General features: G+C 37.1%; 1 protein-coding gene across 1 annotated transcript in view; it reads right to left on the bottom strand.

The window, feature by feature from the left end:
• Positions 1–8,345: 8,345 nt before the first annotated feature.
• HIF1A (hypoxia inducible factor 1 subunit alpha) overlaps positions 8,346–14,785 on the bottom strand; it is a 46,803-nt gene continuing 40,363 nt past the window's right edge. The window contains exons 11-15 of the mRNA XM_069596763.1: positions 14,230–14,352; positions 13,667–14,091; positions 10,830–10,938; positions 10,147–10,273; positions 8,346–9,667 (exon numbers count right to left, since the gene is read on the bottom strand). Coding sequence (XP_069452864.1) covers positions 9,516–9,667; positions 10,147–10,273; positions 10,830–10,938; positions 13,667–14,091; positions 14,230–14,352 — 936 coding nt within the window. The 3' untranslated portion in view covers positions 8,346–9,515. The remainder of the gene's footprint in view (positions 9,668–10,146; positions 10,274–10,829; positions 10,939–13,666; positions 14,092–14,229; positions 14,353–14,785) is intronic.

The following is a 14,785-nucleotide window of genomic DNA, read 5'->3' as shown; positions in this document are numbered from 1 at the left end:
TGCGTAACCGTTTGCCTCAGGATCTCAGATCTCTTGGAGAAGTAAGGTGGGCGTGATTAATTTCAGTAAATAAGTTTAATTCTCAGGGGACCTGTGAGCCAAAGAAGGATTTTAGGCCTATATTATACATTATGCCAATCATTATTACACTTACCATCTCTCCCCTTTAAAGTGATCCTAGGGTGACAAGTCAACTTTTACACCTAAAAAGGAACATCTCCCAACCTCAGTCACTGCCACGTGGAAATAGGATCCAAAGAGGGTTTACTGAGAAGTAGACTGGTCTAGTGGAGGTGATGGAATTCCAGTGGAGCTATTTCAGATCCTGAAAGATGATGTTATGAAAGTGCTGCACTCAATGTACCAGCAAATTAGGAAAACTCAGCAGTGGCCACACAGGACTGGAAAAGGTCAGTTTTCATTCCAATCCCAAAGAAAGGCAATGACAAAGAATGCTCAAACTACCGCACAGTTGCAGTCATCTCACACGCTAGTAAAGTAATGCTCAAAATTCTCCAAGCTGGGCTTCAGCAGTATGTGAACCATGAACTTCCAGATGTTCAAGCTGGTTTTAGAAAAGGCAGAGGAAACAGAGATCAAATGGCCAACATCTGCTGGATCATTGAAAAAGCCAGAGAGTTCCAGAAAAACATTTATTTCTGCTTTATTGACTATGCCAGAACCTATGACTGTGGATCACAATAGACTGTGGAAAATTCTGGAGAGATGGGAATACCAGACCACCTGACCTGCCTCTTGAGAAACCTGTATGCAGGTCAGGAAGCAACAGTTAGAACCGGACATGGAACAACAGACTGGTTCCAAATAGGAAAAGGAGTACATCAAGGCTGTATATTGTCCCCCTGCTTATTTAACTTCTATGCAGAGTACATCATGAGAAATGCTGGACTGGAAGAAAGACAAGCTGGAATGAAGATTGCCGGGAGAAATATCAATAACCTCAGATATGCAGATGACACCACCCTTATGGCAGAAAGTGAAGAGGAACTAAAAAGCCTCTTGATGAAAGTGAAAGAGGAGAGTGAAAAAGATGGCTTAAAGCTAAACATTCAGAAAACGAAGATTATGGCATCTGGTCCTATCACTTCATGGCAAATGGAGAAACAGTGGAAACAGTGGCAGACTTTATTTCTTTGGGCTCCAAAATCACTGCAGATGGTAATTGCAGCCATGAAATTAAAAGACGCTTACTCTTGGAAGGAAAGTTATGACCAACCTAGATAGCATATTGAAAAGCAGAGACGTTACTTTGCCGACTAAGGTCTGTCTGGTCAAGGCTATGGTTTTTCCAGTAGTCATGTATGGATGTGAGAGTTAGACTGTGAAGAAAGCTGAGTGCCAAAGAATTGATGCTTTTGAACTGTGATGTTGGAGAAGACTCTTGAGAGTCCCTTGGACTGCAAGGAGATCCAACCAGTCCATTCTAAAGGAGATCAGTCCTAGATGTTTTTTGGAAGGAATGATGCTAAAGCTGAAACTCCAGTATTTTGGCCACCTCACGCAAAGAGTTGACTCATTGGAAAAGACTCTGATGCTGGGAAGGATTAGGGTGAGGAGGAGAAGGTGAAGACAGAGGATGAGATGGCTGGATGGCATCACCGACTCGATGGATGTGAGTTTGGGTGAACTCCAGGAGTTGGTGATGGACAGGGAGGCCTGGCGTGCTGCAATTCATGGGGTTACAAAGTCGGACACGACTGAGCGACTGAACTGAACTGAGACTGGAGTTCAGAGGCAGGCATGGCAACCCACTCCCGTATTCTTGCCTGGAGAATCCCATGGACTGAGGAGCCTGGCAGGCTATAATCCATAGGGTCGCAGAGTCAGACATGACTGAAGGGACTGAGGACACTCCCACGCAGACTGGACTTACTGTCCTGTAGGCTATAATACCCGTGCTTAATGTATGGCTCTCTGGTTGTAGCCTTAACACCCTTCACTCTTGAGAAGCTCTTGTAAATATCCCACCCCACCACCACCACGGTCTAGCACATTACTTAGCAAAAAGTACTGTATCTGATTTTTTTATGTTCCGTCACTAAGTCGTGTCTTTTTTTTTTACCCTGTTGGACTGCATTACTGCCAGGCTTCCCTGTCCTTTATTATCTCCCAGAGTTTGCTGAAACTCATGTCCATTGTGTTGGTGATGCCATCCAACGATCTCATCCTCTGTCGACCCGCCCCCCAGTTCCCCGCTTCTCCTCCATCTTTCCCAGCATCAGGATCTTTTCCAGTGCGGCAGCTCTTGGAGTCTGGTGGCCAAAGTACTGGAGCTTCAGCTTCAGCATCAGGCCTTCCAGAGTATTCAGGAGTTGATTTCTTTTAGGATTAACTGGTTTGATCTCCTTGGTATCCAAGGGACTCTCTAGAGTCTTCTCCAGCACCATGGCTGAATCTGTTTTCTTTGTACATTCCACCTTCTAGCATCTCTCAGGAGCTGGCTATCAAGTAATATTTTGTATCTTTCACTATTTCTGTGATTGCAAGTCATGCTATTCTTATGCTTTTGGAGAGTGATCCTAAAAGTATAAGGGCTCTCTGTAACTTTCCTTATCATTCATCTTTTTTTTAAAAACGTTATGTAATACGCATTATAGAAAAACTTATGTAACATGTCTAAATAAGACGCATAGCAGGCATATGAACACCTGTGTGCCTTCTACATGTATAGGAACTGGAATGTGACCAACACCTTTCACATAAATCTCTGAATTCTTCCTCTATTCTCCTGCCTCTGCCATTACTTTAATAACAACTATCTTGTTTCTCATTCTCTTGTAAATATTTTATCACGTGTTCAGATCTCTAAACAATTTATTGTTTACTTGTGGTTGATTTTGAGCTTTACTATAATGGTGTTGCAATTTATAATACATAGTCTTTGAATTGCTTTTTAAGTTTAATAGTGTTTCTGAGATTCATTTATTTCTCATAGCTGTAATTCATTTATTTTCATTACTTCCTAGTATTCCACTGGGTGAATATACAGTTTATTATTTCCTCAATGAAAATTTAGGTGGGTTCCAGATATTGCTGTTATAAACCATGTTTTATGAACACTTTTTCCTGTCTTATTTGTAGGATTGCCAGATAAAATACATGAGACCAAATTAAATTTGAATTTCAGGCCAACTAAAAGAATTATTCATCGTTCATCTTAAACACAGTTTCACTGGGTACCCTTTATTTTTGTTGGTTTAATATGGATTTCTATTTATATGTTGCAGGAGTGCGGAGTATATATATATCTGAGAGGAATTATTAGATGATAGAGAGTGCAAATGTAAAACTTCAAAAGATTTATACTTTACTATCAGTGAATAAGCATTCTCATTTCAGCCAAATCACCCAGAAACTCGGTATCTACTTCTGGTCTTAAAATGCATTTTCTTCACAAAGCCAAAGGAGCAATGGAACTCTCTGGAGCCTCTTTTAACAAGAGCACAAATCCCATTAAGGTTTCATCCTGAAGACCTAATCACCTCCCAAAGTCCCCACCTCCTAATACTGAGCTATCATCTTGTAGGTTAGATTTCAACATATGAATTTTGAGGTGCCACAAACACACAAAACATAGCAAGCACCTTGGCCTCACTCAAGCCTCAGAAACTCTTTGAATAGATTTCACTGGAAGAGATAGAAAATGGTCGTTTCCCCCTTTCTTCTGGTCATTTCTTCTCTGGTCTGTGTCACACGAGATCCTCTCCCACCCTCAATCGTGTGTGTTGTCCTTGTGCAAGCAAAGTGGAAGGTTTTAGGAACAATCAAAGATGAATCAGATGGGAACCTTGCTTTGAAGGAACTCAGTCTAATAGGGGAGAAAAGACATACATAAATGATCACAGAAGGCTGAAAAATAATAAGCAACGGCTTAAGGTGATGTTTGTAGGGCCGAAAAATATTAGCAGCTCAATTTGCCTAGAAAGAGGCAAAGCACCCACCTAGGCTCTCCAGGCTCCTCTCTAATTGGTGATTGTCTCTAATTTTACTTCAGTTAGGTTTTTGCTTTAAATTGTCTACCTGCAGGCTGGGCAGTCAGGCAAGTCTATAAAGGCTTACCCCAAATACCCCAAAGCTGTCCAGCAGTCCTGTTCAAGTAATCATAAGCAGTTCTGTGTGGAAGCATTAAAAAATTTTTTTTTCAAAGAGCCAGTAATATTGTCCAAAAATACATGGAAAAGATCTCTACATAAAAGTGTTTCTTAATGTTTTAATATTCTAAAGATCCCTAAAGAATATTTGACTTGACAGTATTCTAGCCTACTTATCAGGCTACATATGCAATTTTAAAAAGTGCTTTTGTGATAAACATTAAAGCATAGCACTCCCCCAAACCTCCAGCCTGCTCTCCTCTGTGAAACAATCACCACTGTACAGTGATTAAACATCCATAAGATGAAAAAAGTTGTAGCACTCTCCCTAAAGGACACTTCTCTAATTAAACACACAGAGACTGGGGCTACAGATCACTTTTTATTAGGAAAAAATATTCACAACACCTCAGCCACATTTTTTTACATGTCAAATAAGAAAATGTTTAATGTCCTACTTTTTAGGGAATTCTATTTGAAAAAACATAAATAATGAATTTTCCTGAAGAAAACAAAATATAGAACATAGTCTGCTGCGGATATACAGAGGGTAATTTAATCTAAACAATACCTCACCCCGCACTTTACAACAGACTGCGTAAACTAATTACAGATTAAATTTAAGGCTCCGAGCTTTTCCACTTTGCGTAAACTCACTACCCTTCTGTCCAAAAAGATTACCTTCTCCCAAAGGATTCTCAGGGTGCAGTCACACAACAAATTCAAAAAACAGGACAGGCAAAAAACCAAACCAACAATAAAAACCCACCTGGGGAAGCTTAAGTTTCTATTAATCAGGCATATCTCAAATGCTTAAAATGAAGTCTCTGAGTGCCTTTAAGGTTACTATCTTGAAATAAACACACAACTCCTCTATTTTTGACAAGTTATTAGTAGATGGGGAGTAATCTTTTAAAAATCTTACATAGCTACTCAATCTTTCAGGCAATCCCTCGGTATTTCCCTGATGGATTTTCTCGGTATTTGGAGTGGAGGTTCACACTCCAAAGCATCTGCTTAGGAGTTCAGAAGACAGTTCTAACTACATCAACAATTCCTGTCTCTGTCCTTCAGATCTCTCCGCCACCACCTCCCCCTCTCCTTCCGCAACCCCAACATCCGAAGCGACCAAGTTTGAGGAAGGGCGGGCAGCAAAATCCGACGAGTCTCGGAAGACAACAAACAGCGCAGAGCCCTCGCGCCAAGCGCCTCCTCGCGATCACCCGCCCGCGCGCGTGCTTTCCGAGGCCGGGCGGGGCAGCGCCTCCACATGCTCTCCCACACGTAGGCGGGAGCCTGGGGCAGCGGATCCACGCGCCGCTCCTGCTGCCTCGCGCCGGGCCCCAGCCCCGGGGCGGGGCTAGGGCTGCGGTGCTGCGCCCCAGCACGTACTGGGGCGTGGCCTGCAGGGCGGCGGGCGGGGTTTGGAGAAGTTTCTTTGGGCGGCTCACGTTTCACATCCTTATCATGTAGGCACTAGGGCGCCAGAAAACAGAAGGGGTAGCCGGTACCTTCCGCATCCTAGCTATTTTCCCCGCTGAAGGTCTGATCACTGCCGCTCTCAGGCACCTGTCTTTCCTCTCCGTCCGGGAATGGAGCCAAGAAAAGGGAATAAAAGAAATTAAATAGTACAAGGAGATCGGGTGTCTGAGCAGCGTCTTGGATAAAACCGTCCACTACAGGTAAGAATAAAAATTATGTCCAAAGCTCGGAAAGGTGTGAACACAACAAAGCTCCAGAAGGTGTTCATAGGAGGTAGTGGTAAAGTGTAGCTTTTGTCTTACAAGCAGACTATTTTATTTCAGATCCTACAGATTGAACTAATTGTAAAATGATCTGGGACAACAGGTTCAGCGCTATTTAAAGGGATGAAATACGAGCGAAGTGGTTAGTAACAGACTTAAACACCGGAGTAACATTTTTTTCTTTACATTTTTGTTGGTTTTAGCTACCATGTTTGCAAAGGTTTTATTTAATCAAACCCCGTTAATTTTTTTTTGTATTCGTTGCAACTTGTTTTTGACGTTGCTACCTTAGAAATTTGAACTTTTAGAATGCTTAGGTTTCAGCAAACCTGTAACTTTAAGTTCATCTTTTTTTTTTTTATTTTAAAGGTTGTAAAGAGAAATCGAAATTTAGAAATGGTAGTTGTGAGGTTAACACAAGCTTAAAAGAAATGTGTCTAGCATGCCTTTAAATCAAATAGCGCTGACAAAACCATACCAATATTCATGTGGCCTTTTATTTCACTGTGCTTTTCATAAACCACCTCATTTACCTGTGAGTTAATGTCACCATAAGCAGACACCTGAATCTCTAGTTCAAACTCAAAACTCACTAAATAGCACCAGAATACTTTTATTCATTTCCCTTTGTCTTGCCATTCCTCTCATAGAACATCCCCTCGATGTCCTCTGTGATTGCACTACCACCCTCAGTTCCCTACATCCCTATTGCTTTCTATTGATATTTGTCATTTAAACAGTTAATGGGGAGAGGGGTAGGGTTTTACTGGATTGGCTAGCACCCCAACAGAGGCTCTGAATCTTTGGCTACCTCTCCAAGACTTCTGTCATCTACAAAATGAAATGCAGGTCCTAATTCATAGGGTTTTTTGGAAGATTGTGAGATAACACGCAAAAAGCTTAGCATAGAGTGCTAACAGACATTAGGTTCATTTTAACTCTTAATCTAAAACTTGTACGCAGCAGTGGTAGAATCTCCATGGAACTCTTTCAGTTCCAAAGTGAACAGTGAAACTTAGAACAAATGAACAAAATACACCAAACTCCTTTGCCATACTTTTTTCAGATGTGAAAAGAACACTATGGTCATTCATTCACATCAGCATCAGAAAAGGGGAAACTACAGCCATGCGTAAGGAAGGGAGACATTACAGGTCTATCTATGGTTGCTGGGGCAGGACTATACTTGGATGAAGACATTATAAAGACATTTGTGATGGTCTCAAAGAGGCTGGCATGCTGCTGGAAGAAGGACTGGTTCTGCTATTTAAAACAGCTTCAAGCACTCCAGGGGGCTTGTTTTCTAAATGAGAGGGGTGGATACTTGTTTTCTTCCAGCTGCACTGTCCTTTAAAGTGGCTTTCTCATCTAAATCATTGCTCCCAAATGTCATTTTCCTACTCTTGGTCATTACAGATCTGACCATTACTAATACTTGAAAATGATAAACTTCTAGATTTCAGCTTAATTTGCTACCAAAATGAGAATGTTTTCAATTTCAACTGGGAATATTAAGCAACTACTTTATTCTAAAATACCACCTCTAGTACTATCTGTAATTAAATTCAGAAGCACTTTGGATCATGGGATTTGCAGTAAAATATGCATATGTCTCACAAAACTTAGATTGAGTCTTAGTAAACGTTTGTTCCCAAACTTTCATGTAATTGTAATCACATTTTCTTCATTCTAAGATTAAAAACAGCCACTTAAGGTCTGTGGCTTAATTTTATTCAGGATGTTCCTGTAACCTCAGTATACTGGGCCTAAGGCTCTGTAAGGATTTAATTTATCCATAAAAATAATCTGTTGTTACTTTTAGGAGCAAGGATTCACTGTTTGTTATATCTTTTTGTGCTGAGTTTTTAAATTTTAAGTGAGAATGTATTACTTTTACAGTTTAAAAAAATTGCTATTTTAAAATGTAGAAAAATGAATAAAGCTATTAAAAAATTTTTAAACATACAGTATGAATAAGGCAGAAACAAAGCAAGGTTTTTCTAGTTTCATATTAAGAGTCAGAAGACCTAAGTTTAAATCTTTGGTCTGCCATTTATTACCTTTAAGGCTTGGACAAATCCTGTATCACTCAAGGTCTAAATAGCTTCATATGTGAGTGAAAATAAGATTGGAAATCTTACAAGGAACTTTTAACCCTTACAAAATTATGTAACTATAATGTTAAGGATTTGTTTCATTCATCCCATTCATATTAAAACATTAAAATTTTGTTTTACTTTAATAAATTAAAGGTACATAAATTCATAAATGACAGTTTTCTAAAAGCATATTTTTTACACAGGAATATTATGGTTTGTTATTATTTAACATTACAGTTAGGGACACAGTATAAAGTGATGGCAATAGGGTAAATGTAGAAATAGCAAGAATAATGTAATATAAAATACTTAAACTGTTGGTAAACAATTTTATGAGTTGGAGGTGTTGAAACAAACATTACTTTAACATAAAAGCTGGTCGAAGGGGGCCTGGTCCACAGAAGATGTTTATTTGATGTAACAAAACCATACAGTTAGTGTTAAAAGATCCAACCACAAAGAGCAAAAGGAATGAAAAATCTGTACAATGCACATAGAAAAACAAGATGTTTACTGTGACAACTATATATTTCTAAAATAATGCTTCTAAAATTACTCAATTATTGAAATCTATATGAAAACAGAAGGATGTTAATAGCGACAAAGTGCATAAAACCAAACATCAGATTTTGAGCAAATTAACATTACTAGGCAATTTTGCTAACAAAGCATGATTTTTTTTTTTGTTCACAATCTGCTCAAAATACCTTTATACCAACAGGGTGGGCAGAACATTTAGGTTTAATATCAATTACACAATATTAGCATAAACTTCCACAACTACAGATAGGGTATTGTCTTTTGAGCTGGCAAAGTGACTACAGAAACATCAAATCATTTCTCTGAATTGAGAATTTTATCCAAATAAATGCCACATACCTTCCAGATATATGTATATCTTTCTATATCATGTAAATGGCTTTACCCATTTAAATAATAAATCATACAAGCATTTAAGAATCATTATTATATGATTAACAATGTCATGTTCCAGGTTTAATAATTTCATAGGCCAAAAAAAATTTTTTCTTAAAAACTAGTTTTATAAATGCAGAATATATTGCATGAGTAACTGCTGGTATTTTTTTAAGAAAATATATTGTGCAATTGCGGCTACCATGTACTGCTGGCAAATCATTATTGTTTATGTAAAATGTGAAAAAACTGAGTAAAAATTTTTCAAACTCATCATGATGAAAGGTTACAGCCTTCTTAAAAAAATTATATTGGCATCTTATTAAAAATAATTCGATAAGGGACAAACTCCCTAGCCCAAAATAAATAAATAAAAAGGTGCATTTTAAAAATGATGCTACTGCAATGCAATGGTTTAAATACCGAAGAACTATGAAAATGTGCTGTGTGTGATCTGGCGTTAAAGAACATACTAAAAAAGAGCATTAATGTAAATTAAGTAGAAAGGGGATCAAAATTGAACTAACCGAGTTTGTGCAGTATTTGTAGCCAGGCTTCTAAAATTAGATATAGAAAATATAAATAGACTGCTTTAGGTAATGAGCCACCAGTGTCCAAAAAAAGGAATGAGATTATGAAAAAGCTCAGTTAACTTGATCCAAAGCTCTGAGTAATTCTTCACCCTGCAGTAGGTTTCTGCTGCCTTGTATAGGAGCATTAACTTCACAATCATAACTGGTCAGCTGTGGTAGTCCACTCTCATCCATTGATTGCCCCAGCAGTCTACATGCTAAATCTGAAAAACAAAGAGATATATATCTAAGTATTCATTCATCTAATCAATGAATATTATTAAACAGCAACTATACACTAGGTATTGGGGAAAATAAGGACAGTTAGCTCTAGAAGGATTTTTAATCTGTTAGGCAAAACTACAATTATGTAATCAAGAAAGTACAAACAAGCATTACTGGTGCTATGTCACAACTGTTTAAAAGAACCTTGAAGGCGCAGAGGAGTGACTTAAACCAATTTAGAAAAAGGCATTAAAATGTACAAATTTCAGCTTCTATTCATTACTGATAGCACACAGACAGATCAAAGATAATTCAGAGTTCCATCTGGAAACTATTACTGATCAAATAAAATGCAACCTTACTTTTTAGTCCTGGTAAGGAATGGAAATCACTCTCACTTGGAGTAAAGCTCCTAAATAAAAGTTTCATATACTTTAATTCTCTTTGTGATATTTAATGGAAGAAAGAGTAAACTAACCAGAGGGTATTAAAATAATTGTCTTTTGCTCCATTCCATTCTGTTCACTAGATTTGCATCCTTTTACACGTTTCCAAGAAAGTGATGTGGTAGTTGCACGATCATCTGGTTGCTGTAATAATGTTCCCTGAAAACAGTAAAATTATTTCAATTTTACTATGTTGAATTTTTTTTTAAATCACGGACTTTGAAATCAGTATAAATTTGCTAACAATACATAGGCAAGATTCTTAAAGACTGCTCTCAGTTATTTAAATTCTATTTTTTAATACTGCTGTGATGAATTCATTTGCCACTCATATGACAACTACATAAAAATGCTTTCCAGTTAATCTGGTCTGAAAATATCAGTATGGGTTATACTAGCACTGACTGTGTTCTGTGGGTAAGAAGGGAAAGTAACCAAAAGGGAAGAGAAAGAGACTTGGTAGTGATACTGGGTGTGGAATGAGGGGAGAACTATACTTACTCTAAGTACATCTCTAGTGTTTGGAATTTTTTGAGACTGTACTCATTAAATGTTTGTACTTTTAAAAAAGAACATGTACAAAGTGAAAGAAACCAACGTGTAACTTCTGAGAATGTAACATTAGTATTTGGAAGATACAAGGAGTTACCTGTATATCTAACTCAAAAATAGCACATCAGCTAGAATAGAAAAGCAAACATGCTGTCACACTTACAATTCCTACTGCTTGAAAAAGTGAACCATCATGTTCAATTTTTCGCTTTCTCTGAGCATTCTGCAAAGCTAGTATCTTTGGATTTAGTTCTTCCTCAGGAGCAGTAGTTCTGCAAACAATTTTTTAATAAAAAATATGGTTGTTTTATTTATTTTAAAAATATCCCATTAGCTTTTTAAACAAAATATATAATGCCTATTTTCCAACATTAAGGGATATGTTATACATAAGAGTTTTCCTGATTATACTAAAGTTTATTGCCCTAAAAGTCAAAGCTTATTTTTTAAAACAAAATTTCCTGAACTATTCATTACCCTATTTATAAAACATAAGTGAACAGAACTAAATTGATGTTAAAGAGTTAAATATTGGCCTTTCATTCCATCTAATACATACATATTCTTGGGACTACTGTAATATAAGTTTCACATTCGAATAATGCTTTCACTGTTTATAAAACATTGCATCTTCATTAGTTCATTTTACCTTTGCTCTAGTCCCCAAGATAATACACGTATATAATACATATTTTATAAATGAAAAAATTGAGGCCTGTTAGGTAACTTGCTCTGTTCCTAATTAGCTGCAAATATGGAAGTACACTGTAGGTCTCCTAATACCCACTCTCCTTCCCAGTGATCTTCCCACTAAGCTGTTTTGCCCTCAGTATTGATCTGATTATCAAACTTGAACTATCTGTATCTAAAACTAACAGTAAACAGTAAAGAACTGTTTTATGTGTCAAGTACATCGATTTTGTTATATGTTTTGTCTTTTCAAGAACCAGCTCCCTACCCTGAACCCCAACATAATGATAATAGATCCTTGCTCTGTTCATCTAGTTGAGAATGGCGTATGGTAAGTGAGGTACTACTCTAACTGCTCTCCTACATGTAGTCTTGTTTTGTATTTTTAAAAAATTCTATAAAACCTTCAATATATAGACAGGCATATTTTAATTTTTATATACATGTTATCTTTATTAAGGATAACTCAGTCTATCACGTAAATATCATCTTAGTAGTAGTACTTTTAATAGTTTATTTTCAATCTTTAAAACTTCAAGTTGTCTGGTTTAATACAGCACTTTGATTTTTTCAAATTACCAAGAGAGGTAGTAAAGAAAAAGCCTCCATCTAGTTCTGAAAGGTAAATTCATTTCTTAAAGTGTTTAGTGCATACTGTATTGGAACTAATGTAAAAAAAAAATCATTAATTTGACTAGATGTTTGTTGGACTTTGGTTTTGACAAGTACATACTTATTTAGAAAACTGAAAAATCTCATCTCTGTAACTATAAATTACAGATTATTGCTAATTCTGTTGCTAAGTTCATTATTTTCTTCATCCAATAACCATTTATAAAGCAAGTACATGTTAGGTACTGAGTTAAATATTAGTAACACTGTCATTGCCCAGAGGAGCTCCAAAGTTGGTTGGTGATACAGTAGAAAAGTAATGTAGAATACTTCTTTGTTAAAGTTGCAAGATCTTTTCCAAGTTCCAGGAAAAGGTCTCTACTAGCATTCTAGGTCAAAGTAGTGATGCAGGGCAGGAGAAAAAGCCATAAGCTCTGGCTATGGCAGTGCTTTTTCCTATCGCTATTAATATCTCAGTCTAGGCACTGTGGAGAAGGAATCGTTTCTGTCCCCCATACACCACCCCACTGACTCGTTTTCTCTTGACTATAGCCTCACGTTTAAAATATATCAAATCCTATTGCAAATCATACACCAAAATTATAACTTAAAATTTTGGTGGTGTCCATATGTTTGCTCAAGTTAACTCTGGAAAAGCAATGTCATAAAACATGCTTAGATTCCTACTGTACCTCTTAAAAACCTATTTTAATACTTAGGGACTTCCCTGGTGGTCTAAGAATTAAGACTCGGCACACCCAATGGATGTATTTATCAATATATCCATTTCCAACTTTATGGGTTTGATCTCTAGGTCCCACATGCTGCAACCAAGGCCTAGTACAAACCACCCTCCAAAAACCAACCTATTTAATCTGTGATACAGCTAGCGTTCTATAAATAAAAAGGAAAAACAAAACGCAATAGTTATAATATGGTTATATATAACTACATAGTTATCTATCTACTATATATATATGTGTATAAATATAGCTGTAACTATACATCCAAAATTTTTAAATGCTTATTAAGTATCTGTATTGAATGCTGAGGACTGAAGACCATAAGTTCAATTTGGAATGGAGAATTATTAATACCCTTAAGTTGGAATGGCTTCCCTGGTGGCTCAGATGGTAAAGAATCTGCCTGCAGTGCAGAAGAGCCGGGTTTGGTCCCTGGTTGGGAGATCCCCTAGAGAAGGAAATGGCTATCCACTCTAGTATTCTTGTCTGGAAAATTCCAGGGACAGAGGAGCCTGGTGGGCTCCAGTCCATGGGGTTGGAAAAAGTTGGACACAACTGGGCAACACACACACACACTTAAGTTGGGACGGCTTTTCTTCAGGTGAGCTTAAAAAGAGCTCAGAGAGGATAGTTAGCTAGTCTGATTTAAGCAATTACAAGAAACTGGGCCAGTTTTTGTACATTTACAGAACTTACTGGCTGGATTTTATTTTTAGAGGTATTAGAAGACCCTCCTACTCCTACATTTAGATAAGTGATATGACTATAAAGTAATACACAAGCTAATTTAGAAACAGTTTGAGTGCTTGTTTTAAGTTCAGAATTCGTGTGTCAATTTTATGTTCCTTAAAGTATAAATATGAAAAAGTTTGCTATGTTTAAAAATAATTTACCATCATACACATTTCCTTAAGAATAATGACCAAAGTATAAGTTTAATGTTACGTATAAATACCTTTGACTCAAAGCGACAGATAACACATTAGGGCTTCTTGGATGAGATTTTTCTGTCTGTTCTATGACTCCTTTTCCTGCTCTGTTGGGTGAGGCTGTCCGACTTCCAGTATCACTATATGGTGACGTTGTGGCACAAGGAGGTTCTTTAGGTACGTGGGGAGGAGATGGAAATGCAATCAGTATTTTAATGTCTTCCGTACCATCTTTTGTCACTGTTTTCAATTCATCATTGGTGGCGGTGGTAGTGGCGGTGGCTATAGGAGGTTCTTGCATTTGAGTGGGCTGGAATACTGTATTTGTGCTTGCACTTTGAGGACTTGTAGAACTGTTTTCCAGTGGTGACAACTGATCAAAGGAACGTAACTGGAAGTCATCATCCATTGGGATATAAGGAGCTAACATCTCCAAGTCTAAATCAGTGTCCTTTAAAACAAGATACATGAGTTTTTACAATGGCCATACCTTATGAAGCAAAAACAAGTTAAACCCACAGCCACTTGAGAATAAAAATTAATAAATAAATTTTAATAGAAAATATATATAATAAACAAGTTTATATACCTGAGTGGAAAATGGATTCTTTGCTTCTGTATCTTCAGCAAAAAGTTTCTCTACCAATTCCAACTTGAATTCATTGACCATATCACTATCCACATCAAAACAATATTCACTGGGACTGTTAGGCTGTAAAAAGAATTAATATATTTTACTTTTCTCTGAGGAAGCTTGGATAAATGTTTTGCTAGTTGTTAGAATTTGCAAACCTCATCTCAGAGAATATACAACAGAACTCTTCTCTTCTATCAAATTATCTAACTAGTGAGAAATTAAAATTTTGAACTTACACTTATAATTTTGTCAATATATCCATTTCTAACTGTACATAACATCATTTATAAAATTAAAAGATGTGTTTATCTGCTTATTCTAAAGAATAAAACTCACCTAATAGTTCAACACCCAATGGTACCTAGCTGGCCAATAATTAGATGATACACTCACTGGAATCTAGCTGTGTACTGAGGCCATGTTGCTATAGTGATCTACCTAAAAATCGCACAGCAAATCTGGGGGGTGGGGTAGGGACAGGGCTGCAGACTGAAGTTCTTAACTTGTA

Source organism: Ovis canadensis, chromosome 7, assembly GCF_042477335.2.
Source record: "Ovis canadensis isolate MfBH-ARS-UI-01 breed Bighorn chromosome 7, ARS-UI_OviCan_v2, whole genome shotgun sequence".
Classification (NCBI taxonomy): Eukaryota; Metazoa; Chordata; class Mammalia; order Artiodactyla; family Bovidae; genus Ovis; species Ovis canadensis.
The sequence above is the reverse complement of the archived record's forward strand: the minus strand, read 5'-3'. Positions and strand labels throughout refer to the sequence as shown.